General features: G+C 41.6%; 2 protein-coding genes across 2 annotated transcripts; both read left to right on the top strand.

Moving 5' to 3' along the window:
* The first annotated feature begins 312 nt into the window (after positions 1 to 312).
* Positions 313 to 3550, top strand: LOC128718952 (synaptic vesicle glycoprotein 2B-like). Its single transcript, XM_053812570.1, has 5 exons — positions 313 to 349; positions 421 to 994; positions 1072 to 1220; positions 2474 to 3293; positions 3367 to 3550. The coding sequence occupies exons 1-5, from the start codon at positions 313 to 315 to the stop codon at positions 3548 to 3550; spliced, it is 1764 nt and encodes a 587-aa protein (XP_053668545.1).
* Positions 3551 to 7604: 4054 nt separating this feature from the next.
* LOC128708936 (oxysterol-binding protein 1) lies at positions 7605 to 25768 on the top strand. The gene is made up of 11 exons (XM_053803916.1): positions 7605 to 7894; positions 12495 to 12584; positions 15187 to 15318; positions 17177 to 17365; positions 17468 to 17726; positions 18964 to 19123; positions 23938 to 24134; positions 24234 to 24481; positions 24572 to 24782; positions 24845 to 25488; positions 25558 to 25768. The coding sequence occupies exons 1-11, from the start codon at positions 7605 to 7607 to the stop codon at positions 25766 to 25768; spliced, it is 2631 nt and encodes an 876-aa protein (XP_053659891.1).
* Positions 25769 to 26068: the final 300 nt, after the last annotated feature.

The following is a 26068-nucleotide window of genomic DNA, read 5'->3' as shown; positions in this document are numbered from 1 at the left end:
TAATAGGTTTTGAATGCGAAACTTGCGGTCCCGAATGAATTCATTATTTATTCGTATCGATTAAAGCTAATCTCTCTGCAGGGCTGGAATTGGTGATCAAGCAAGATCGTTTAGAATTTCAAAAAACATCTAAGGCAGTTTAACTTAAGTGACATTTATAAAATATTTGTTTTGTTGTTAAAATTTTTACTTTCAGTTTTTTATCAAGCAAACAACTTTAACTATTACTGGTACAAACCATTCCTTATTGTTGGTTAATTTTGTATTACTGTGCAAGCGCAACCAATCAAAAACACGCCTCGCCTACATAGGATGGTAGAAGGTGACACTGATCAGAACCATTCCAAGTGTAAGTGTTCCATCGGTTCAGTCAGTTTCCTGCATCTATCATTAATCTTGACCCCTCTCGCTTCAATCCAGATACCGATGTAAAGGACGATAGAGTAGCGAACGGTGACAGCAAGGATCATCCGTTGGCGGGAGTCGTTGCCGTCTCCCTGCAGGAGAAATCGCAGCTGGCCAGTCAGCAGCAGTGCCCACCCGGTGGCCCATTGAACGGGGGTGCCGATTGTGCCATCGTCAGTAAGCAGCTCGAGGCAAAGGGTGCGGACCCCGAGCGGGGCGCCTACTCGATCAAGGCTGACTTCGAGCAGGCGATAGAGCTTACTGGTTATGGCAGATTCCACTACATCCTGTTAGCAATATGCGGGCTGGTAAGCACCAGCGAGGAGATGGACGTCATCTCGATGTCGTTCATACTGCCCTCCGCCCAGTGCGATCTCGACCTGAACACGCAGAGCAAGGGCTGGCTGAACTCGATCATCTTCATCGGCATGATGTTCGGTGCGTACGTGTGGGGTAGCGTGGCCGACTCGCTCGGCCGCAAGAAGGTGCTGATCGTGATCTCGATCATGAACGCGCTCTGCATCGTCGCGTCCTCCTTCTCGCAAACGTACGAGGTGTTTATGGTGTTTCGGTTCCTGAACGGTGTGGCGTAAGTGTTTGCCTTGCATGTAGCGCGGTTGTCTGTGAGTAACGCAAACGGTAACGATGGTTGCTTCTGGTTCACAGGTTAGGTGGTAGCGGTCCCGTCATTTGGCCGTACTTCGCCGAGTTCCAGCCGAAATCCAAGCGTGGCTCCATGCTTAGCTTTATGGCGGCGTTCTGGACCATCGGTAATCTGCTGGTCGCTGGACTGGCCTGGTTGATCATCCCCACCGGTAAGTGTCTCAACGTTGAAGTTTACTATTCTCAGGAGATCTTAACACTTTATCGACCATTGTCAAAAGTCGGAATTTTAGAAAGCAGTAACCTAAAAGTATCAGCAATGATCAGTAGTCAACAGGGTTTACTATATCCGGGATATACGACGCAGTTCTAAATAGTTCCTATAATGAAGTGAACATAGACATCTTCACGGTCAAGTTAAGGAATCCATACTCGGCAGGTTAAGAAGACTTTCCACGACGTTTCGTCTAAGCCCAAATGGCAGTCCATCTGTTTGTTGTAACAGATCTTTTGTAATAGTCTGAGATCCACTGAGTTCCTCACAAGTTTAGGATATCTTCGTCGATCCTTAAGTAGTATGGACAAGGGCACCCAGACAGAATATCTGTGGATAAACGCTCTTAAATTCCTATCTTTAAATTCATATACTACTATAGTTCTGATCATATCTTCTAACCAGAACTTATTATCAGAGATTGAGACTTACTATTTAATCTGACATGAAGCTCATCTCTGTCGTATATATCTTGGAATCCAATGAGTTCCTAGCAGGTTTAAGATATCTTCGTCGATCCTTGAGCAGTGTGGACAAGAGACTGAACTGGAGTGGACCCAGCATGACTTTATGTTTACGGATATGAAAGCAGCTATCTAAAGAGTATATGTGGATAAACTCTTCCCATTTATCCATAGACTACTCTGATCATATCTTCTAACCAAAACTTATTATCAGAGATTGAGAATTACTATTTCATCTGATATTAAGCTCATCTCTGTCGTATATATCTTGGAATCCAATGAGTTCCTAGCAGGTTTAAGATATCTTCGTCGATCCTTGAGCAGTATGGACAAGAGACTGAACTGGAGAGGGCCCAGCATGACTTTATGTTTAGGGATATGAAAGCTGCTATCTAAAGAGTATCTGTGAATAAACTTTTCACATTTATCCATAGATTATAGTTCTGATCACATCTTCTAACCAGAACTTATTATCAGAGATTGAGAGTTACTATTTGATCTGACATGAAGCTCATCTATGTCGTCTATATCTTGGAAATCACTGAGTTCCTAACAGGTTTAAGATATCTTCGTCGATGCTTGAGCAGTATAGACTAGAACACCGAAATAAACTGTGTATTGTGTATCTGTACAAAGTACCTACACTGACTTGTGAACTCCAAAGCAGTGGGCAAGGTTTTTTCCAAAATAAATAATTAAATACATGTCGGATTCTCTCGTGCGACAGGAATCGGCATCACTACACCCGCCTTCACGTACAACTCGTGGCGCATCTTCCTGCTCGTCTGCTCCATCCCGTCGTTCATTGTGGCCGCGCTGCTACTGTACCTGCCGGAGTCGCCCAAATTTCTACTATCGCAGGGCAAGATCGACGAAGCGCTTGCCATCTTCCGCGGTATCTACGTGACGAACACGGGCAAATCGAAGGACCAGTACCCGGTGAAGGAGCTGCTGATCGACGATGAGCTGCGGAAGGAGCTGGAAGCCGTCACCAAGCCGATCAAGAACAAGTACAAGCGCATGCTGTACGACATACTGGACAACAGCAAGCAGGTGTTTATGTCGCCGATCCTGAAGTTCACCATCATCTCGATCACGATCAACTTCACGTTTCACATCGGTTACTACGGGCTGATGATGTGGTTCCCGGAGCTGTTTAACCGGTTCGATGAGTTCACCCGCGCCCATCCGGGCGTGGAGGATGCGTCCGTGTGCCAGGTGACGGATTACGTCGTCGGGATGGGTTCGCACTCGCAGACCGGCGTCTGTTCCGCGACGATACCGAGCACGGTGTTCATGGAGTCGCTGATCACCGTGGCGGCGGCCCTGCCCGCCAACATTATTGCCGTGCTGGGTATGGACCGGCTGGGACGGAAGTTCTTCCTGGTGTTCAGCACGATGGCGGCCGGGGCCTGTTCCGCATCGATGTACTTCGTCACCAACCAGCATTCGAATCTGGCCGTATCGGCCGTGTTTAGCGGCGTCATCTCGATGGGTAACGCCTCGCTGGACTGTCTGATCACGGAAGTGTTTCCAACGAATTTACGGTTAGTGTCGGGCGTTTGTGTCGTTGTTGGATATTTTGTTAATTGGGCATTTTGTGTTTTTCTTCCATTGCAGTGCAACCGGTGTTGCGATATCGATGGTAGCGGCTCGCTTGGGTGGTATTATCGGTAACGTGGTCATTGCCACGCTGCTCGATCTCTACTGCCCCGCACCAACGTTCATTGTCGCCGTCCTGCTGGCGGGTGGCGGTCTGATGTGTCTGTTCCTACCGAACACTACGCGAACCGCACTGTCCTAGTGTGTGCCGGTGTGTGTGTGTGTGTGTGGTCAACACCGGTCAACAATGGTGTGCGTGTGCTTACGCTGGTGAATTTAACAACGAGCCCCACGAAACTCATGGAAGCTGTTTTGTTTTATGTTTACTATTTTGTTTATATTTTACGCATTATTTGTAAACCATATTGGATCATTTTTGTGTTTTATTGTCGCTCATCTTGTTATGTTTTTTATCCGTTTCGAACACATGGTTAGGAGGAAAGATTTAACCAAAAAAAAAAGAATCGAAGAAGCATTACGATTTTATTAATGCGTAATGAGACGATACATATCAACCGATGCACAATTCCTATTCAACACCCAAGACGATTCCACTTGCTCCGGATCGATCAATTGGCGATTGGTCGCTGCTTCAGTCACACTGTGTTTTATACTCCCCGGTACTACCACTCCCCCCCCCATCGTAAACCCGTTTCCCGAGTTCATCCCGAACGATTCGTGAATTAAGCCATTTGTGGATGGCCGCCGTGCTGACGTAAATTGGAGCGTGTGCGTGTGCGCGTCTATACCAAACCCCGCCTCCCGTCAAAAGAATTTATTGTACAGACCGAACGGTGGGAAGTGTGTTAACTTAATCTTAAACAGAGAGAAGAAGAAGGAAAAAAAACTACATAGCAAAAACCTATTTGCGACCTAGGCGTATCGATAAAGTAATGAAAAACGAGAATAGCAAATAAAACGTTTTAGCAAAGCAAGACGCTACACGGTGTTTGTTTTGTGTTCGTGCAATTGCGTTGGTGAGCTGGTGGAGCTTTAGGAAGGTAGTTTGTTTAAAAAAACATCGTGTGTCATTTTTTTTATATAATAAGTTGGGGCAACTTGGGTGAACAAATGAAACAATTTAGCTGATGACTGTCCGGTGAGAAATTTTGTTAAATTACCCTTAAATCACCCCTAATTTATTGAATAATTTAAAGGAATATTAAGGGAAAATTAAGGAGCATCCACCACGGGTGGAGTAAATGTTGTTAAACGTTTTAAAACCCTTTTTAAAGGCATGAATAGCTCAAAAACACTGTTTTATTTGATGCATTTTGGGACGCCATCACACTGCCTCCACAACCTACGAGCAAATGATACATTCTGACGAAGCAAACGAAGGTCAAATGGGTAAATTAACAATTAACGCTGTCTGACTGGATGAAGCGTTTAAACTATTTTCCTATGAGACACCAGGCGTCTCCATCAAAAGAAAACGAGCGACAAAAGTGATTCAAGCTACATATTCATTGTACATTGTTCATTACACTGTATTAGTGATAGGTGCTGTGGGGCGTCCTACAAACCCCCTAAGAAAAAAAGAACCCAGAACCATTTGGAATCGATCGGAACGGTCCGAACTGTCCGGAACGGACGGAATCCTGAAACCGTCGGAATCGTTTGGAAATGCCCGGAATCGATACCCGGAGAGGTATCGACACCATATGCAGCGCTTACATTCTTTGGTTTGATTAATGAAAGAACTGGAAGAATAAAGTCGACGATTCTGGTATTGGATTTGTCGGTGCAAGCAACCCGAGTTATTTTGCTTTTCTTCGGAAGGAAAATGGTTCCGGATGATTCCAGGCGGTTCAAAACGATTCCGATTGTTCTGATTGCACCTATCTTCTGGAAATGGTTTAAGAAAATTTTACAGTTCCGGTTTTTTTTTGTCATTACTACACTGCATGTTGTTATTAACTTTTTTCGTTATCTTACAGCTGGATATATCAAAAGAAAGTAGCTTTAGAGTTTTCAATTATGCTACTAAGACAGTTTATTAATATATTTGCACTTCTTGTATAATTCTCAACACATCTGCTCCTAATAAGATAAATACATGCTCAATTAACAGAGTATTCAGTTTCAAATTAACATGTTCAGCGTCTAGCGCAAATCGGTGTAATTTCTTTGGGGTCCAAAATGGAGTATTCTGAATCGCAGGAGTTTGTGCCCGTACCCAAATCCCAATAGCAATGCACCTTCGGATTTCACTGCTGAAGTCGTTAGGTAAAACCAAGGCATTGGAGAGAACGGGCTTGCTTAAAATCTTGCCCGAATATTAATCCTGCATTTCACATGACATCTTTCATTTCGCATGACGTGTTAAGTTGAATAGAAAATAAGCAAGTCCGTCTCTTTGCCTCAATCATAGTAATATAAAATAAAAAATATGTAAAAACCGTTCGTTTAAAAACAAACGACCAATCGGACTATCCGTACTCGAATTATGCCGTGCTCGAAAGTCATTTCTCGAGCAGATTTCTCACTCGATGCGGTTGTCCTGCAGTTTCTTCTCACTCGCTGCTGTGGATGTAATTTTTCCCCCTTTTTGTGAAAAACAGTTGAATGGCATCGTTTTCTTATGCTCAGGATGTATTTCTTGGAAGTTTTAGCTTTTTAGCAAAGATTTTGGAACTCAAGTTTATGAGCTGTCGTTTATCGTTTGAAACCGTATTCAGGGTAGCAAATCATTCGGGATTGGTTGTATCAAAGCTTCGCTATTCTTATGAATCTTTTATAGATTCTTCACATTATAGTTGGATGAAGGATTTTTATAAAGAACGTAATACCCTGCACCATGATATAGCTAACAGAACTTACCGAAGAAAGTATCATTGATTTTAAGCTCCAAGTTACAGAGGCACCTGAGCGAACTGGCATGCTAAACGGTCTGTTTCTGCTGTCCATGGAATCCAGACGCAATTCCACTAACACCGAGGCAAAAAAGATTGTTTTAGCTGAATCGTATAAGGCACAAATCTACATAAAAAACTGCACTACTTTGCTAGCATGCATAACATTAACAAAATTGGCTTCCTCTATTTATGTTTAGAAAACTTCCTGTTCAAATTAAAAACAAAGTGATCATTTGACGTTTCGTGCTTGACGGTAGCGTGTCATTGTCAGTAGAAAAGGTATTTACATTTTATCACCATGGACATCATGGTAAACGCTGTTTTGACAGTTGTCTTCCTTTATCATGGACGAGTTTTAAATGTTTTGTCAAAGGATTGTTAAAGAATCATTTGCCCGTTTATTATAAACACTCTTTTTTTAAAGTAAAAACAATTTTCATAGCACTACAAAAGAAACATACCAAATTTTGATGATTCTCCGGGCTAGCTACTGTCACGCCGAATCCCTCCTGCACCAGACATCTGTTGGCAAAATGTCTTGCATGCACGTACCGCATCTACAGTCACTTTGCTCAAATTTGCAAAATCTGGTGGACGTGGCTGGACGTGTGTGTTTTCCTTAAAAGAAAAGTGAACTAGTTAATCGTTTGCACACTAAACCAGTCCACCTGCAGGGGCACATTAGGGCCGATAAAGGGATAAATTGTACTGCGAACGGGTTGCCCCCTTGACAAGCGTTACAAGCCACGGGCCTTACGAGTGCTGTGGTGGATTGGTTGCAACCCCCGTTTCTTCTTGAGGGAAACAGGGTTGTGGCTATGTGTCTGTCTTCGGATGGAATATTCGATTAGATTCGATGCGAAACCGAGCACCGTCCAGCTTGCCAGTGCGTAAATCTCGTCCCCGTGTTGGTGTTTTGTGTCAAAGTGTTCAATCAGTGTGTACGGTGGTGTTTCCGTAATCAATAAAAACGGTAACATCAAAACTACCGTGTGTGTGTGTTTGTGCGCGAGTGTGTGTATGTGCACAGTCCCCAAATTGGTACGACTGTTGCCTTGTTGGGGAGGGAGTCTTTTGCTCCGTCGCTGTGTGTACGCGATTGGCAACAAAAACAAAGCCTACTACTCCGCGAGAGCTTGAAGACTAGCGACAAGAAAAACGTCCTTCGCGCAGAGTGGCTGCCGTCGTCAGCGTCGTCATCGTTGCCGTCGTGTGGTCACATCAATAGACCGTGTCAGTATCATTCAGGCGTTCGGAAGTAACCGTCCATCGAACCGTCGTGATCCAAGTCGCAGTATCTCGCAGGTATCGCACGACGCAGTGCAGCCGTTCAGTTCCATTTCGCATCTATAGTTGTGCTGTGGTGGTCGAAAGAAAGGGGGCACACAGCGGAAAGAAATGTCCGAAACACCAATGCCTGGAACGGCAAAACCTGCCGGAGGCACAACCCCAACCCTGGTCAGTGCACCTGCCAGTGTGGTGGCCGCCACTGCAGCGACCGTTGTGGTAAGCAGCGTGCCAAACAACAGCACCGGTGGCAATCCAAACGGGTCCAGCTCCTCGGTAGCTGCGGCAGCCTCTCAGGCGGAACCCGACATGAAGGGTTGGCTGCTAAAGTGGACCAACTACCTGAAGGGATACCAGAAACGGTGGTTCGTGCTGTCGAAAGGCGTGTTGTCCTATTACAGGTAGGATGGTCATGTTGCATCACGAAGCGGGTTATCGCTCATTTCCATAGTGCGTCAGTATGTTTGCCACACTGTTACACTGCTGTCCAAAATTATGACCTTCGGTTTCCCAAACCGTCTTTTTTTATTTATTTTTTGTTCCCCGCGGTTTTGTTTTCTATCTGTTTTTAATTTCTATCTTACTTAAATACCTTCCTTAATTCCTTTTTCTGATGTTTTTTGTGGTCTTCCGGGGTTTGATGTTGTATAAGTTGTATTTGATATAATTTAGTTTACAAAATAAAAAACTTATTGGTGAATCAGTTCTGTTCTTTGCAAACTCCAAACTGGCGGCTCTTGGGTATCATTGCTGTACTGTTGTTTGTTTTATCTTCTATTAAAATTATATTAAATTTATTAACAAAGTTATTATTTTTCTTTTAGATTGGTTTGGAAGTAAGTGCGCTAGGCACATGAATGGGCAAGAGTAGCAAATACATTCGCCTACTGTGTGATATTTAAGAGTCGCCAGACTTCGCGCACTTGAAAATCCCCTCCGCCGACGGGAGAGTAGGCCATCACATACACACACCAACCCTTCTCTACTCGTGCGACAGTGAAAGAGAAGTTTTTTTGACTTTTTTTTCTTAATTTATTTTACATCATCATAAAGTATCGCCCGGGTAGTGTGTCACCCCCCTAGGCAGCTTTGTCAGCCCCCATCAAACCACAGTATCATTGTCGCTTTTTTGTCTTTATTTCGACCCATCATTCATCTCATCTCTGCGCTTTCCTTTGTAGCTAAACTATTTATATCGCCCAGAATTGGTGTAAATCTCAGCCAGTCCCCGAAACATTCCTTCTCAAACGGTTCTTGCATACCTGGAAACGCACTTATGGATGTGCAACCATGTTGGAACTAATGTTCGACATGGGGGGAAAGAAGCTTTGGGATTGAAACAAACCACCAAAAAAACACTCCAAGGTAGTGCCGCAGCTATGATGCAACACGGACGCCTTTAGGCGTTTGAACGTCTTGAACAACAGAAGGGCACATGCCAGCTCTGGTATTGGTGCAGGCGCTGAAAATGGTTTGTTTGTGCTATGATACGTCGTTCGTTCGTATAGGTGTGGAAGATGTTTTCGTGCTAGTCAAGTAGCGCAGGTGGGGGATTGTTTATCTGTTGGCAGTGCCCTCCCCCCAACCAACCAAGAGGGGCAATAAAAAGGAAAGGTGTAACCAGAGGTGGTTGCCTGTCGTCCACCGTCCGAATCCGACAGCGCCAAAGGACATTTCGAAATTTTGATATTCGTAATAATAGCTATTTTCGACCGATGAAGAAAACGTGTGGCGCTAAACCGTACCCTACGGCTGCATACCACGCCTGCATCATTAGAAGGACATTGTTTTAAGCGGAATTGGTTGTGGCATGGAATGGGAGTAGCGGCGCAATCAAGTGCTCGAACACAAATCGACAATTTGGTGACAACATTCTGGAAGAATTCCACCCGTCTTTATCGTTACGTCACGACGAAAACTCTCAATGGCCTTCCCACTTGCATAATAATACGACACGACGCGCAAAATACGATTCAAGTTTGCTTGTACACCGGTGACAATCACCTTTTTTCACAAGAATTGCGATCGTTTGCACGTTAAACTGAGAAAAGGCCAAGAGGAGGGCGAAAGAGGAATGTTCTGTAGGTTGAAAAGGGGCGAGGGTTTAATGACCAGGTCCACCTTATCGGGCAACGGGAATAGATGATCCCAGGGTTCAATCCCGGCATGGGAAAGGGCAGGACAGTCCACTACCACCTAAATCCCAACATTCCTATCTCATCTAGGCTAGGCCTTCCTGGAGTCGTTATCAATTTTTCAAATCGTTCAGCATTTCGAGTACACCGCGCTTGAATTGTTAACGTTTTGTCAGCGTACGAACAGTCGGAATGCAGTCGGTGTGTTGGTGAAATATTAATTAAATAGTCTTTTTCCAACTGTTTCGCCATGGTTATTTGGTGTTGAAAGCCGGGTTTACCTTTTGTTGAGCGTTTTATGTTTGGAGTAAACATTCGCATTGTGGTTAATTGAAGAAAATGTACAGTCGCTTTCAATACTGTAGAACCATTTCCACTTTCTTTTGATTGTTTTTTAAAAAAAAATTCTGATAGTTATTTCATTTAAACATTTGTATAAAATTTGGAATGTAGAAGAATTTCTAACATGATTTGCATATTTTTTGAAGAATTCTGGAATATTGATTAGAAGTAAGGGGAACAATTTTGAGAACTAGAATTCCTGCAATAACATCTATAGTAGTAAAGTCAGTAATTCGGAATCACGAATCTGAATGTATCTTTGCACTGAATTAATGAATCTGAATCTGAATCTCTAATCCAAAGATTCGTGGAGATTATTGAAAAAGATAATAAGATTCCTCTTAAGATACCTCCAAAGAATTTGCCCGTTATGAACCGCCTCCCACCTACCCAGGACATTGTTTGCCAAGGGGTCTCCAATGGGCTGGATCCGCCACTGCTTTGAGAGTCGATTTGTGATTTGAACGACTCTTTTTAACAGATTATTTAAGCACTAATTGAAAGTAGAAGCGAATAACTGAGAAAATCTACCGCTCAACTATCACTATTTGTTACAAAATCGGCAGCTAATGGCCATATGCCTCACATCAAAGTATTCGCTACACCGTTCACTAGTGCAACAGAAAGGATACAAGAATATATCAAATATAAAGAATTCTGTACAAAGTATCCAAATGTTAAAAAAATGATCATTTTCTAGACATCCAAAAATTGTAAAAAATCTGAATGTAATCCGAGTAAAGTCAAACCATGACCAAAAGCTTTTAACCGGAATAATTTACGCCAGTGATTTGATGAATAGATCTAATATCTTTGCTCTTAAACAGCAGCTCTTCAAAGCAATGTTTCAAAAGGGAACTCAGATTTAAGAATCTGCTACTTTCAAACAAATTACTGTTGGGTCAATCGGATGCAGATTGATTAATCTTTTATTTGAATGTATAAATCTCAATCTCGTTTTTTAAGATTCTTGAATCATCCAAGAATTTTGACCTCCGCCTATGAGGTTGTCCGTCAACAGGTGCCAAAAATGGACTCAACTACCATTCCGCTTAAGTCCTGCAAGGAGCATGATCTACCGCTCCTCTGAGAAGTCATGAATCTTTTGAGAGTCATTTCTTCAATTCAATGACTTTTCTCAATAGATTCATTAAGTACAACACTAAAACGATCGCTATAGTTTGTTTTTTAGAGAGGTTCAATAATAAAGGCCACTTAATTATTAAACAATAATCATAATAACCAAAAGATTTCATTATTTTGTTTAACTTAAGCTACTAATGTATTATTATTATCTGACAGTATTCTATCAAATAAACATGTCAAGTAGCTATTGGAACTATCATGTACGAGTACCAATAAAATGTCAACCGGTTAAATATATAAGTGAAAAGGATAATTTTCCACATTAAATCGATTTTTCAATGAGTCTATTAAAATTATATATTACAAGCTCCCTCATATAGTAAAAATTAAAAAATTATGCACATATAGTTTTAACGCGCACTGTATCGATCGCAATAGTTCTCGGTTGTCATTTTAATGTTCGTTTGATACAGATAAAATCTTGAGTGAATTATTTTAATTATTTTTTTCACTATTTTAATGTGTATTTTGGAGTTTCCTTTGCAATGTACATTACATTATCTTTTTCATAAATTTTACCCTTTTTCAAATAGGGAGGAACAATTTTTCACATGAATCATTCATTTTGGTTTATTTACTTGTGCTTTTACCCCTTGCTGCTAATAGCTCATAGTAAAAATTTTTATTTATTGTATCTTTTACCTTTACACGTTTCAAATCTCACACACACATGTTTATGCTTTTGGCAGTGCTGTGAATTTTGCATGGAATCGCAAAACCTTCCCGTGTGTAAATGAATTTCGACCAAAAACGCCACTGTACATTTCGTGTGTCATTTGAAATTTATGTCACCATCCATATGAATCGCAAATGACTTTCAAATTGTAGGTCTACAAATTATCATCGCTCTTTTGCTTGCTTACTAATTTGGGTTTTGGAAAATGCTTTCGTTAGCTGTTCATATGAATCATTCATCGCTTTTCATCATATTTGTTTTGTTTTGTTTCGGTTGTAAGTTTTGCGCATTCATTTTGACTAACTCTCTTACACAGCACGTTAATTCTTCATGAATCTCATCATCTGATAACAGAGTTTCTACATCTTCGTTATTGTTTAGTATGATTTGATTTCTGTTTTATATTCGTGATTCTTATCAGTTACATTGATTCACAGACATTTAATGATCAAATTAAAAGAGATTGCTTAAATTTGTTTATTATAGTTAGATAATAATAATAACAATATTGACAACATCAAACAAGAAACCTTTCCGATCGGTAAAAATGCGATAAGCAGCATACAGTTACCCTTTTTGCATATGATACACAATTTAAAATAAAAACAAAAACCATACCATACCAAAAATATTAAAATACTGCAAAGGATTACAACAACCACAATCTGATTTGACTCTGGGGTGTTTGTTGCTATCAAACAGGGCTGAACATGGAGCCGGACCGTATGCTGGGGGCAGAAGTGCCGCGGGCAAATTATCTATAAGACGCCGCAGGAAAGGCCCCCGACCCGAGTGAGTAGAGCGCCCAACGATGGGATAAACAAAACCAAAAAAAAACAACAAAACAATTTAAAAAAAAAACACCAACACGACGTGGAATGTGCAAATTTCGGCAAAATATTTTCCTGTCTATCGAGTTTGGAAATCGTATCTACCAAGGCTTTTACATTCATTACGTATTGATGAAAGCAATTTGATTCATGTTTTAAAAACTTTTCTTTTGTCTTTTTTTTCCAACTCCCTTTACATATCTATTCTGATTGTTGTTAGTACCTGTTTCGTTTGTTTTCATATTATCTTGCTCTATATTGCATTATTGATGTTTCTATCTATCTTAGTTCTGTTTTGCTCTCTCTTTTATGCTCTCTCTTTTTTTAGTTTTGTATTTGTTCTTGTCATACCTTCAATTCATCATTTTTGCACTGCTCTCGAAAAGGATGTGCTCAAATATGCGTTTTCAATCACTTCCTTTTTTCTATGTATCGCTCTCTCTCTCTATTTTTCTAAGCTTTTTCGTTAGCTCATGCTGTGTTGGAAATCTGACAGTTGTACTTACCTTTCTCAACTGTCAGTGTTTTGATCATTGCTTTCTTTCGTTGAAACTGCTACTTTATGATCGCTAGTAATACAACGGACTGAAAGGTTTCTAGAACGGTAGATCATATACAATTTCTAGCGAAGCAATTTTAAAAAGTAACTTTATTTTTGCTCATTTTTTTTACAAATAATAAATAAAACTTGTCTATATAGTTCTCATTTTTCAATAACGTGCTCATTTTCATATGTACTGAATGCCACTAAACCATTGCATCCACATATTTAATGTTTTCAAACAGCAGTCAAGACTTTTCCTGATACAAAAAAACATTCAGAAATAACACAGGAACACTCATCCACACAAGATGCATGTTTTTCCCAAATTTATCTCGTTAATTGTAGTTTGCTGCATGCTGCTTTTCGTGTAATTAATAATTTACGTTAAAGTAAATAATACAATGAAACTGATGTGTGCGAGGACACTAAAACATTAAACATAAAAAAGAAATAAAAACAATAATAAAGCTTGCAACGTTCTATTTACAGTTGTTTATTAAGCATATAAAAAACATCTTAAACAGAGCAAAACAAGAACAAGTAATGGATTCTTTTGCATCATAAAGCGATTTGGCATCACATAAAGCAATCATAAAGCATGCAAGCGACACTTAGCTGTGTTTAAATGGTTCTTGTTTTTGTACGTTTTGCATGTTCTGAAGGGGTCGATGGAGACGCATATGTTTAACACAGGAGAGTCTAACACATCGGTAGCCATTTTATTTGTCATTTGTTTATCATATGGTTACAATCACAAAACATGTATGCATTTTAGCACTTTGGTTTCCTATTTGTTTTATTACCTTTACTTTATTTCCAGTTCGAGATTGCTTTTGTTTGATTGTCGTAACAAAATTAAATACAGTGGAACGTCTTGACGGTTTATCCGAATTGCTCGTAAATGACAATTCCAACATGATTTGACGTACAAATCTAAACAAATGGAAAAAAAAAATCAAAGTAAACTAGTTTTATTTTTCTGTTTGCGTTTCTACTTTTGAAGGTTTATTTGCTACTAGCTTTGTATTTAAACTAACGATTAAAAATTTGTGTTATGTTATGAGTTCTTTCTTAGATTAATGTTTTGATAAAAAAATCCATTGGCAGCTTGTCATATGTCAAAATAAAACATTTTTCCAGTCAATTTTGCTGAGGTTAGATAATTTTTCCAATTGTTTTTATTTAAAATTTATCAACGTAATGTACTTATTAAGCGTAAGATTTTTTGTTAATCGTTTCTATGGTCTATCTGTAAAATCGCCCAAAAACGATCTGTCAATATCTTGAATTTCCATTAAGCAATCGTTTATCTGCAGCGTTTTAATTTGTTCGATCATTGAAATTTTAAAGAAGTAATACTAAATTGAATGAGAATTCGTTCTAAACTGTCACTACACGGGGTGAACAGCGTTTAAATGTCAAACACCCTACCAGGTCAGAGATTTGTTTGACAGATAATCTACAAAATCGATTGACATAAAGTCGCACGGGCTTTATTCAAACAGTTGTTAAAAAAATAATTTATTAAAGAATTGGACTCAAAGAATCTTGTTTAACTTTGCATGATATTTTAATAAAATCTCCTCAAAAAAGAGAGTGGGTATCAAATCAATCAATCAATCAATATTTGCTCGATCGTGTGGTAGATAGCAACCGAGTCTCTCGAGGCTTATCCGAGGCTTATCCGACTCCCAATAAGCCCGTCTAAATGACGTTCCACTGTAATTACGATCGATTGCAAGGAAAGGATAGCAAAAACAAATTAACAAGCGTATTGTGTTTTGTTTATTTTATTATTGTTTTGTTCTTTCCCCCTTCTGTTTTAGATGCCTTTATTTCTCTTCCCTCCCACGAAAATCCGATTACTAAAAGCCATGCAGCGGGCGCACACACTACTAAGCGTGTGTGTGTGTGCGTCTCTGCGATCCCTTTCATTCATCGATACCACCCCGTTTTTTCCATACACTTATGCAGCGCAAGACACTGACCTTTCCCTCCCTCCCGATAATTTACCCCGCAGGAGCAAAGGAACCATGATGCAATGCTTAAGAGCCCCACGTTCTCCAACTAGATTGGTACCCTCCTCCCTGCCAGACTCGAATAGCAATAGCAGCAATGCGCTGATGAAGAAGCATAGCAAAAAGCTGAAAAAGTAATTAAAACTAAACACACACACACACACCGTCGTGTTTTTGTAGCGTTTGTTGTACCGTAGAAAGGGTAGTAGAATTTGGGAGGGGGATGGACTAGTAGTAAACATCGCGCAAATAGAAGGGTGTAGAAGCGGTTCTCTGACACCGCTCGTTCTGGTTCCTGTTTGCTAATGGCCATTGTTTGAGTGCGCGTTGTAGTTTTTGTTATGCTAATGGTGACGGTATCATACACTTGCAGTAAATAATAAAACAAATCAAAAAGCTATATGCAAGCTTGCAAACGGCATCACAAATAGTACCTGTTAATAAACATATCAAATCCCACACACACACACACACACCTTGGACAGTTTTTGAGGTTAGAGTTAAGGTCATTAACATGTCTAGACATTAACATCGAACCGATCGGCAGCATTTTTGATAAAATAGAATCAACATTAGTGTAAAAGTCTTGTGTTCCTATACGAAACAACATGTGTGTTGCCTTAGCGGATTGAAGGTTTGTGAATAATTAGGTTTTTGGTGGCGGCTGTAGATAACGGTTGGTTATCGCATTCATCTAATGTCCATTTTTTCATCCGCTTTTCCAAAGTGTCATAGACCACACGCAAAAAAAGCTCCTCCCGATGATTACCATAAAAGCCTTGTAAACACCATATCATCCAACATCCGTTTTCCGTTTCGTTCGTTTCTTTCTGTGTTTCTGCGCTAGTGTTCTCTGTTATCTTTTCCTCCCCTGTTATAATCGCATCTAATTATTATTCCATTTTTGGGTCACAATATCCTAACGTTGATGGACTGCGGATGCTTTGTTTTCGATGCAATCGCGTGCTGTAGAATAAAAGAGAAAGGATTTCTAATCACCCATTAAAACGAGGTCCGAAAGGAATCCTTTTTCGCATTCGTTAAGCGGCGCTATCGGTTCCGATTAGTGTTGGGTGAATCTGATTCAGATTCATAGGCAAAAAGAATAAATATGATCCTATATGTTTCCGGAGAGATTAATGAATCGATTATGAATCTTATGAATCTTGAGAATTCAAGAACCGATAAGGATTCATCTATCTTTCGAGGATGGAGACTCAAATTCATCTGAATCTGAATTCTGTTCAAAGATTCATTCAGATTCATGGTTCAGAATCATAATGAATCTGTTGAGAGGCGATTCCTCATTCAAATGATTCATGACCAAAGATTCAAAATGAATAACTCTTCTCAAAAGATTCAGATGAATGACTCCACTCGTAACATTCATTTGAATGATTCTTGTCAAAAGAATCATATGAACGACTCTTCGCAAAAGATTCATTTAGTACTAGCTACGATGTTTGAATGAAAAGCGAAAGCTAACGATCCACGCATCTGAATCTGAATCAGAAAGAATCTTTTGAGAGGGGATGCGACTCCTCACGTAAAGACTCATATGAATGGCTCTTCTCCAAAGATTCAATAAGCACAACACTAGTTACGATGGTTGTATGAAAAGAAAGCATACACGATCCACACACCCTGATGCATCTCCTAAACACTGCCAATCTCTGCCTGTCTTTCTATCCTCTCGTTTTTCTCCTCTTATCACCACAAATCGCGCGCCCTATCGATTCCCTCATTCGGTTTTCGTTTTCTTCTATGTTGTTTTTTTTCTGTGCTTATATATCCGAATGTTGTTTTTTTTTATTCCTTCTGCCACACAAACATGCCAAACACCAATACTGCGCTCCACTACTGCTTTACTTTACTGCGAATGTTTTGTCGACTGACTGGCACTTCCGTTTCTTTTTTCTTATTTTCCTATTTTTGGGGGATGGTTTCTATCCGTCTGCGGTCTGTGTGTTTGGGGCGCCCGCTTCGAAACAGAAATCAGGCCGAAATGGCGCACACATGTCGCGGCACGATATCGCTGCACGGTGCTCTCATCCACACGGTCGATTCCTGCACCTTCGTCATCTCGAACGGTGGCACGCAGACATTCCACATCAAGGCCGCCAACGAGGTCGAACGGCAGTCCTGGGTGACGGCGCTGGAGCTGGCCAAGGCGAAGGCAATGTAATGTATTGCTCATATATATATATATATATATATATTTCTCCTGCTGGCTGCGTGTGTGTAAATTAATCTTACGAATCATTTTCTTTCTTCGCTTTGAAGCCGGGCAATGGAGAGCGATGAGGAGGAGGAGGATAACACGGCCAACACGATACCGAGCGAGGAGCTGAATTTGGTCGTGCGGGAGCTGACGGTTAGGTTAGAAAATTTGAAAACATGTTACGACCTTATCACCAAACATGGGGCCGCCCTGCAGCGGGCCCTGTCCGAGCTGGAAACGGGCGACGATCTGGCGAACAAGACGAAAATTGTCAGCGAACGTGCGACACTGTTCAGAATATCGTCCAACGCTATGATCAATGTGAGTATTGCAGGGCGATGAACCGATTCGACACTGTTGAAAATGGTAGAGTTAACGTGAATGGTATTGTTTGTAGGTATAATTTACGTTTGTCTCATATGCTAAGATTGGTTTGATGGCCGTATGCCTCCACTAACAGTCTAATGTTCCGTAGGTTCTGGATCGAATCTCATTCCGATCGGTTTGTGTTGGGAGCTTTTTAATCATGAGAAGTAGTGTAAAAAACCTTTTAGGATGTCATTTTTTTATAATGCACTCATTTTGTAGTAGATCGTTAAGCTTAAGCGAAGAAGATATATATATATATACGAAGATATACAGTCTTTTCTCCCGAATTACGCGGCAATTGCATACCGATATTTGAGATATCAACGTAGATCGAATATCGTTTTTTTCGATGTTTATCTTTCGTATTAAGAGGATGTATCTGACAGCATGTTAAGAAACAATTGTATTTACTAGAAGCAAATGGTTTTAAATCGATAAACCGATAAGTAACGAAGTTACAGCTCAAGAAGTTAATTCCTATACCAATAGTATGTAACGTGTTCTTCGCGATATTCAACAATTGGCAAATGAAAAAAAAAGCATCAACATATGCTCATAGAGTTATGAATCTGATTTAAATTACTTCTTTACTTCCAATTTGCCAGAAGCTAACTATAGCAGCTATCATATCTAGACTGCTGTACATCTTTGTCACTGTAATCGATACAAGGGGGAAAGTTGGAATGGCAAACAGTGAGCAAAATGTGTTTATTGTTTTGTAATGTTAGCTTCGCTTTCTGGTTTGGATGGAATGTGTCACTACGAAAGTCTCCATTACTGGATCTAAATAAAGAAACACGTAGATAACAAAGACGGCTTCTCCTCCGTCACACGATATCGTTTACAATACTTTTGTTCGCCGCCCTCTGCAGGCACGTGAATGAGCGAGTCCGACCCTTATCGCGGATGTGGTGACAAGGCAAAAAAATAAACAATACGTACTATGTACTGACTCGGTAGATCACTAGACATATTATCGTAAAGTAATTTCTTTGTCATGCAGGAATAGGGAACAAATCGATTCTACACAGCAAGCGCATATTCCTTTACTGGAGGATGTAATTTTGAGGCATTTTTCATATTTTAAATTGTTGTAGTAAAAAATGATGCGACATGCACTTACCTTCAACATCGCCGTTTAGTTGATTTATGTATGAAATAGTAATAACGGTATTGTTCTTTATTGCAGGCATGCTCGGATTACTTACAAACAGCGCAGACCCAGGGTCACAAATGGTCTAAAATGTTGCAGCATGAACGTGACCAAAAGCTACACCTCGAGGAGATGGTCGAGCAGCTAGCGAGACAACATTCACACCTGGAGCAGGCCGCCACACGCCACAGGCCCAGTGAGTATAGCGTAGTATACTAACGAGACGTACCAGTGAATTCTGAAAGTCATGTTGCCGAACGTTCGAACGCAAATGTCCTATTTTACCACCGGTGACACCATGCTATAAAACCGCGCCACCATTTGAATCTACGTTTGGGTAAAGCTGCCCAGTGTGATGTGTTCTCCTACCGGTTGTTTGACTTTCTATCCTTATCTCCGAATGTTGCTTGTTGCACGACGCTGGCGGGAAGGTTGCAGGGTGCGGGATGTACGTATCCCGCCGTCCACTGGGCTTTGTTGACCTTCCCAATTTTGGGATGGCAAATTGAATTACCATCAATTAACCAAACCGGTGTGTTTGGTTGGCGCATGTTTGCACAAGCGGAAGCAGATTCGGTACGTTCGGACGGATGTGTGTTCAACACAGCATCGATTGGATTGGAAATCACTGTCCTCTGCCCGAAATGCCGTCATAGATTCTCATATGGGTTGTATTTATTGGAAGTGCTGGTATATGCTGTTCAACGCTTCGAAGTGTGCGCTTGTGTTGTGGGTTTACGTCATACAGCTCCGATGTGGAATATAAATTTATTTCATTTTTAATAGCTCTCTAACCATTTCGAAACGAATATTCAATGAAAACATGTTCGTTTGTTATGAAAATTCAGCTGTCCGATGTCAGCCCCTAGTACGCGTCTGATAAAACTTATTGCTGGCAGTAAACTATAACGAGCAATTTGTGACATAAATTGTGTGTCGTGCACACTGCTAAACTTAACTGCTCCGCCGTACTCACCCATATACGGAGAGGGCAGACCCATCGATTGAAGGCCATCCTCGTTTATGCGCCCTTCCTAGCTTAGCGCAAGCGGTCAAATCACGCCACTGCTCTAGCCACTTCAATCACTTCCAATAGCGCCCGAGTACACCTGCACTCGCAACGGGTTTAAACTTCATTGTGTTGCCGTGCAGTCGTGCCGTGAAGTCTTTAGCCCCTGCACCAAACTGGATTTACGCGCGGCATATGCCCACACCAATGGCGACAGTACAATTGGTGATTAATCAAGCAATGTCGAGCGACATTTTGCGGAAGTATTCGGGCGAATGGTGTTGAAATTAAGCATCAGAAGTTATTGCAAAAAAAAACAAGCGAAACACACAAAACTGAGAACAAAAGGCAGCACGCCAGTTGGTTTTGGTGGCGCATGGTAACGTGTCCGATTTTTATGGTCCTTACTCACGCACCTGGCAATTTAGCAGTTTCCGTATGATGCTCGGGTACGATTAAAATCGAGCACTCATTAACTGGTCCTAATGCGGTCGCATTAAGCAAAGAATGTTTTTGTGGTGATATGCCATTCGGGGTGATCATTTGTTTTTCTTGAAGAGACCAATTGAATGAATGGCGTTGATAAGATCAAATATGGGCCGGTGAAATGATGGTAGCGGCGCCGGTCTTCAAAAAAAAAAATTAAAAAAAACAGAAGAAATAGAAAAACATCTTCGTAGAAAATTCTATGGATAGTAAATTTCTTTAAAAATCCACGGAACTGGGAAAATAATGTGATTACTTAGAAACACGATAAAAATTGAACGATTTACTGTCTGAGTGTTTCCCCCTTAGTTAACAGTACGCCAGTACGATAATGCGGCATTAATTTCTCCGAAATTTCAAGATTAGGCGCCAGATAACACTATGAATGGAAATCTAGTAGGCTGTCCACAACACGTGACATTAACTCTATGGAGGTATTACTAGAACTGGGCAAACAAATAACGAATGAATGCTTCCAAAAACCAAAAGAAAAAAAAACACAAGGAACTACTGCTGTTTACTTCGATTTAATAAAAAAGAAATTCAATTCGTTTATTTAATTTTTATCCAAACCTCACTTACTTTCGCGCGCAGCACTGTGACTGTCCGTAGTGTTATAGCGTGTGCGTTTGTAGTGGTGTTGTAGCAGCGCCCAAACTGCAGACTGGCCGCATTTTTTATTGTGGTGTGTTGCTTTAATTCGCAACCATTCGAAGCGGTTGACAGTTCGGTTTTTCGTGCTCTGATCCGCCCGACCGGGGCAGCGGAACCCGCGTAATTGATAAGCCCTTTATTTTGCCTGTATGAGGACGCCTAACATCGCCGCTGCGTGTCACTGTTTTGTCTGTGCCTTCGTGTGTCTTATATACTTTCGATTTTTAAGTGTTGCGGGCGTTAGGTGTGCGTGAGCAGAATCTGTTGCTTGCCCTTATCGAGTTGAAAGTTATCAGCCTGTGTGCAAACATCTGTGTTGTGTGTGTAAAGTGCCACTGACAAAAGAAGGGACCCTATAAGAACGTTGTCAGTGCGGCAAGTGTCAATGCCAGTGGTTTAGGAGTAAGCAAAAAAAAAAGAAGCACACAGACACATATTCCGGGGCACCCCATCCCATTATCGTATGATGCGTGACGTGTAACGTTGCACACACATGCGTATCCTTACGCTGAAGTAATGGCAAAACCGTGCGGCACCGTTTGAATGGGTATGTTTCCCTTGTCTGTTTCCCGTCATCTTTGACCCGCCAACACATTGTACGTTCACGAACACACCGAACCACAACCGTGGTGTTATCAGTTTGCTGCGACTGGCCGGACACTGGCCTGGGGTTGCTTTCATGAGAAAATCAGCTGATTGTGACGTGACGCAAAAAATTAATCATCTCTTTCTTGAGAATAGATTGCGACAAAAACGGATCGTTGCGATTGATAATTGGAGCATTAACCAAGCGGTAATGGAAAACAGCCCAGCGTGTTACACATGTGTGACATCATTTCCACGTCTACGGCCTACTGCGAAACGCAGCGAACGTACACATGAATACATGCCAGCAGAGTGTGGTCGAGTAACCTTGTGCCGTACTTAGCGAAGGTTTCTCGCGATCGTTCCTCGCTACGTTGTAACACCATGGCAATGTGTGCGAGTGTGCGTGTATGGCGAATGAGAAAAACAGCGAATTTATGACAGTAAGTTCACGGTTCCATGGCAAGTCCATGGCCGGTTGAGGGAGTGGATGAGCAAAGGGTGCATTTGAGAGAACGGGGCTCGTTTTCATCTGTTTCCTAGCAGCTGTGTATGCTTGGATGGTTGGTGGTGATCTGGCAGAAATGCTTGCTTTGCCAAGTGTGAAGACACCGCGAACGAACGCAGCAACATTATTTGCGAGAAGCATCCCTACTGGCATGACTATATATAGAAGCATACCACTGTGTGTGGTGCTCTGAAGATGGATTGATGCAGCCTCACTACTACTTCGGTGGTCCGATAAACCATTTCCGGTGAACCTGTTTGTTTACGGACGAGAGTTAGTGCCGCATGTATACCGAAAGGAAAAGCTTGAAGAAAGGTTATAAGTTTCGTGTGCTGTTGCATAAAATTTAAGATGGTACTATAAACTTCGCCGGGCCATTATTATGCTATTCGTGCATAAAGGTAATCACCATGACGACGGACCTTGGAAAGGATAGCAAATTGGTGGTGCACTAAGTAGAGACAGAGGGCCAATGTTGCACTGTACGCGCCATTTGCTCTCGCGAGTCGCAACTTTGCAATGTTTAGAATATAAATATACTCAGAACGAATTCAGTTGGTAATGTTTACAAATTGTTCATTCTGCGAATCCGGAAATAACTCACCTTGTACGTAATAGGAAACCGAGGTTTCCTGCACAAAACCGTGCCACCGATAATTATTAATTCACACCCTGTAAGACTCAACTACGTGCGTTTATAATTGCATCTTTAGTGAAACAGGAAAGTGTTGTTTGGTAATCGTAAAAAAATACACTGCGTCGCTTTTGTAATACGCTTACTAACTTAATTATTAACGCATTGCCAACTGACCGACAAACGAAACCCGCCGAGAAGTTCCCATGGCTCCGCGAAGTCTAGCTCTGGTGGTGGTTGTATGAAAACATAAAGTGAAAAAAACGGATGGAACTTGAAATAGCAGTAAAGTAGTTCGCTTCAACTGGCAGTTTTAGGCGTTTTTTCTCTCTTTTTCTTTCCTTTTTAAGGATTATAGGTCTCTTTGGACGATTTGTTGTGAGTTTTCGTTGGTTGCAATCGCAGTAGCACGCGAATGTCGAACACGGCAGCAGTTAAGCAGGGAGGGAATATATTTGCACTCATGCCGACACAATTGGTCGATGCAGGGGGAAAAATTTCCTAGCGACGGTACTAATGATACGTGAAATTACATAATTGTTTACCTATTTTTTGTGCAATGTTAAAGAGGTTCCAAGGACTAGGATGACATTAAAACAAGATCATGTTGTGTCAAATAAAGCAGTTCCTTTTGGGTATTGAAGCTCTTGAAGTTATTTGAGGTCTGTTTTGTAACTTTGTTTGTTAAAATAATTCTTGTTTTTCTCTGATGGAGATCAAATCCGGAATCGACTCTTAAAAGATTCATGAATCCATAAACCAGTTGGGTGGGTAGGTGGACTTGACGAAAAGCTGGAAGTGTAGATGGAAGTCATAAATCTTGGGTGAAGTCATTGAAATCGACAATCGAATTCATTCATATTCAATCCTCCGTACGCAGGACTGAGTATCTGGCAACGGGTAAATAACGCCAAAGAAAACCAGAAATGGCAGTAAGAAAAAAAAATAGAAAAGTCAACAAACAAAAATACGTTTATTGATAGAAAATATACTTCGGATGAATTAATGAGCCTAACGAATAACAATCTTATGAACGGTATAATATAAATCAATTAAAACTGACAATTGGCGTACTTCTGCAAGGTGCAATCGATTCAATTAAACAATAAAATTCCAATCATATTTTGTTTCCAGACGCAGCCACATCCGCATCGGATGACGAAGATAACGAGTTCTACGATGCGCAAGAGGAAGGTGGTTCCGTAACGCAGGAAGATAGCTCATTCATACTAAATATACCGGTCACAACGCATCACAACCATCGGCGTAACTCGAACGACGCCACCGGAAGCTCATCAGAAGGGGAAGAAGGAAACAGTGAAACGCAGCAAGTAAGTCAATTCTCAATCCGGTTCCGTTCATCACCAAAACGTCGACATTCCAGTGCAAATAGCTAACATTACACCCGGTTCGATCGCTTCCATTTGCAGGTATTAGTAGTCGCCGAGAATCTAGACAATATGGATGTGACGGATAGGATATCTGTACATAGTAGCCAAGCACTAACACCAACCCTATCGAATCAATCCAAAGTTGTCCGCAAACGGCGGACACGCGTGACCGATAAGCCCAACTATCCGCTCAACCTGTGGTCGATCATTAAGAATTGTATCGGCAAGGATCTGTCCAAGATACCGATGCCAGTCAACTTCAACGAACCCTTGTCGATGTTACAGAGGTAAAATGTTATCCCTAAAAACAAAGGATAGTCTTATCCTTTGTTGGTCGTGTTAGCACTTACTACATATCGGGTTTGAAATGTATACAGATTAACGGAAGATTTCGAGTATGCGGAAATACTGGACAAAGCGGCACAGGCGAAGGATACCTGCGAGCAGCTTGCCTACGTGACTGCATTTACCGTGTCGAGTTACTCTACCACTAGCAACCGTACTGGCAAGCCGTTCAATCCACTGCTGGGAGAAACGTACGAATGTGATCGCACCGAAGACCTCGGTTGGAGGTGTATTAATGAGCAGGTAGTATATCGCAAACCAAGAGCAAATGGATTTAAATACTAACGGAATGTAATTCTTTCAAGGTATCTCATCATCCGCCGATGGCTGCTCAATACTGTGAAGGACGAGGTTGGCGATGCTGGCAAGAGTTCACGATGACATCGAAATTCCGCGGCAAGTACATCCAGATCGTACCGCTCGGGTATACGCACGTGGAGTTTCCTGCCACCGGTAACAAGTACACCTGGCGCAAAGTGACCACGACCGTGCATAACATCATCGTCGGCAAGCTGTGGGTTGATAACCACGGTGATATGGAAATCTTTGGCGAAGGCAGCGCGAAGGGAGTAAAGTGCCACCTAAAGTATCTTCCGTACTCGTACTTTACGCGCGATACGCAACGGCGTGTGAAGGGAGTTGTAATGGATAACTCCAACCAGGTGAAATGGGTAATTAATGGCACCTGGGATACAAAGATCGAAATTGCACCCGTAACATCGACGAGCGGATCGATGGAGAATCCGGTGTACAAGACGGGCAACTATAAGACGGCCTGGACGCGCCGTATGCCTCCACCGGATAGTGACAAGTACTACAACTTCACCCTACTCGCCTGCCAACTGAACGAACCGGAACCGAGCGTAGCGCCCACGGATTCGCGACTGCGACCCGATCAGCGGTTAATGGAGGACGGCAAATGGAACGAAAGCAATCAGGAGAAGTTACGGTACGGAGGAAAGAGGCGAATTTCAGGCCACATATCTTTACGCTGCAACTGTTTCTATTGCCATTGCAGGTTAGAGGAATGTCAGCGTGCGCGTCGCCGGCAGCGTGAAGCCGAGGCGGAAACGGCTGCCGCCGAAGGACGACCCTATCCACCGTACGAACCGATCTGGTTCGGCAAAGAGAAGGAAGAGGGTACGGACCAGCTGGTGCACGTGTACAAGGGCACTTACTGGGATTCGAAAGCCAAACAGGACTGGTCGAAATGTCCGACTATTTTCTAAACCCCATCTCGGGTGATTGGGGAAAGTGTGAAGTAAAGAAGTAAAACCCTTGTAAAACGCTTTTCCTTGGCGTCGAAAATTCCCAACCAGGCTGTGGAATTTAGGTGTGCACTGTGCTGTGGGCGGGAGAACGTCCGCTAGAAGCTGATAATTGCTTACTCCCGTGTTTCACGAAGCAAACAAATGCTTTTTTTTTCCTAATGACCTAACGTCGGTGATAGAGAGACAGAATGCGGGAGCACACGAGCAGTAGAAGAAAAGCGTAACTGAAGCCGTGGTAAATCAAGTATCTACTAAAAC

Source organism: Anopheles marshallii, chromosome 2 (genome assembly GCF_943734725.1).
Source record: "Anopheles marshallii chromosome 2, idAnoMarsDA_429_01, whole genome shotgun sequence".
Classification (NCBI taxonomy): domain Eukaryota; kingdom Metazoa; phylum Arthropoda; class Insecta; order Diptera; family Culicidae; genus Anopheles; species Anopheles marshallii.
This window is presented reverse-complemented; position numbering and strand designations above follow the sequence as displayed.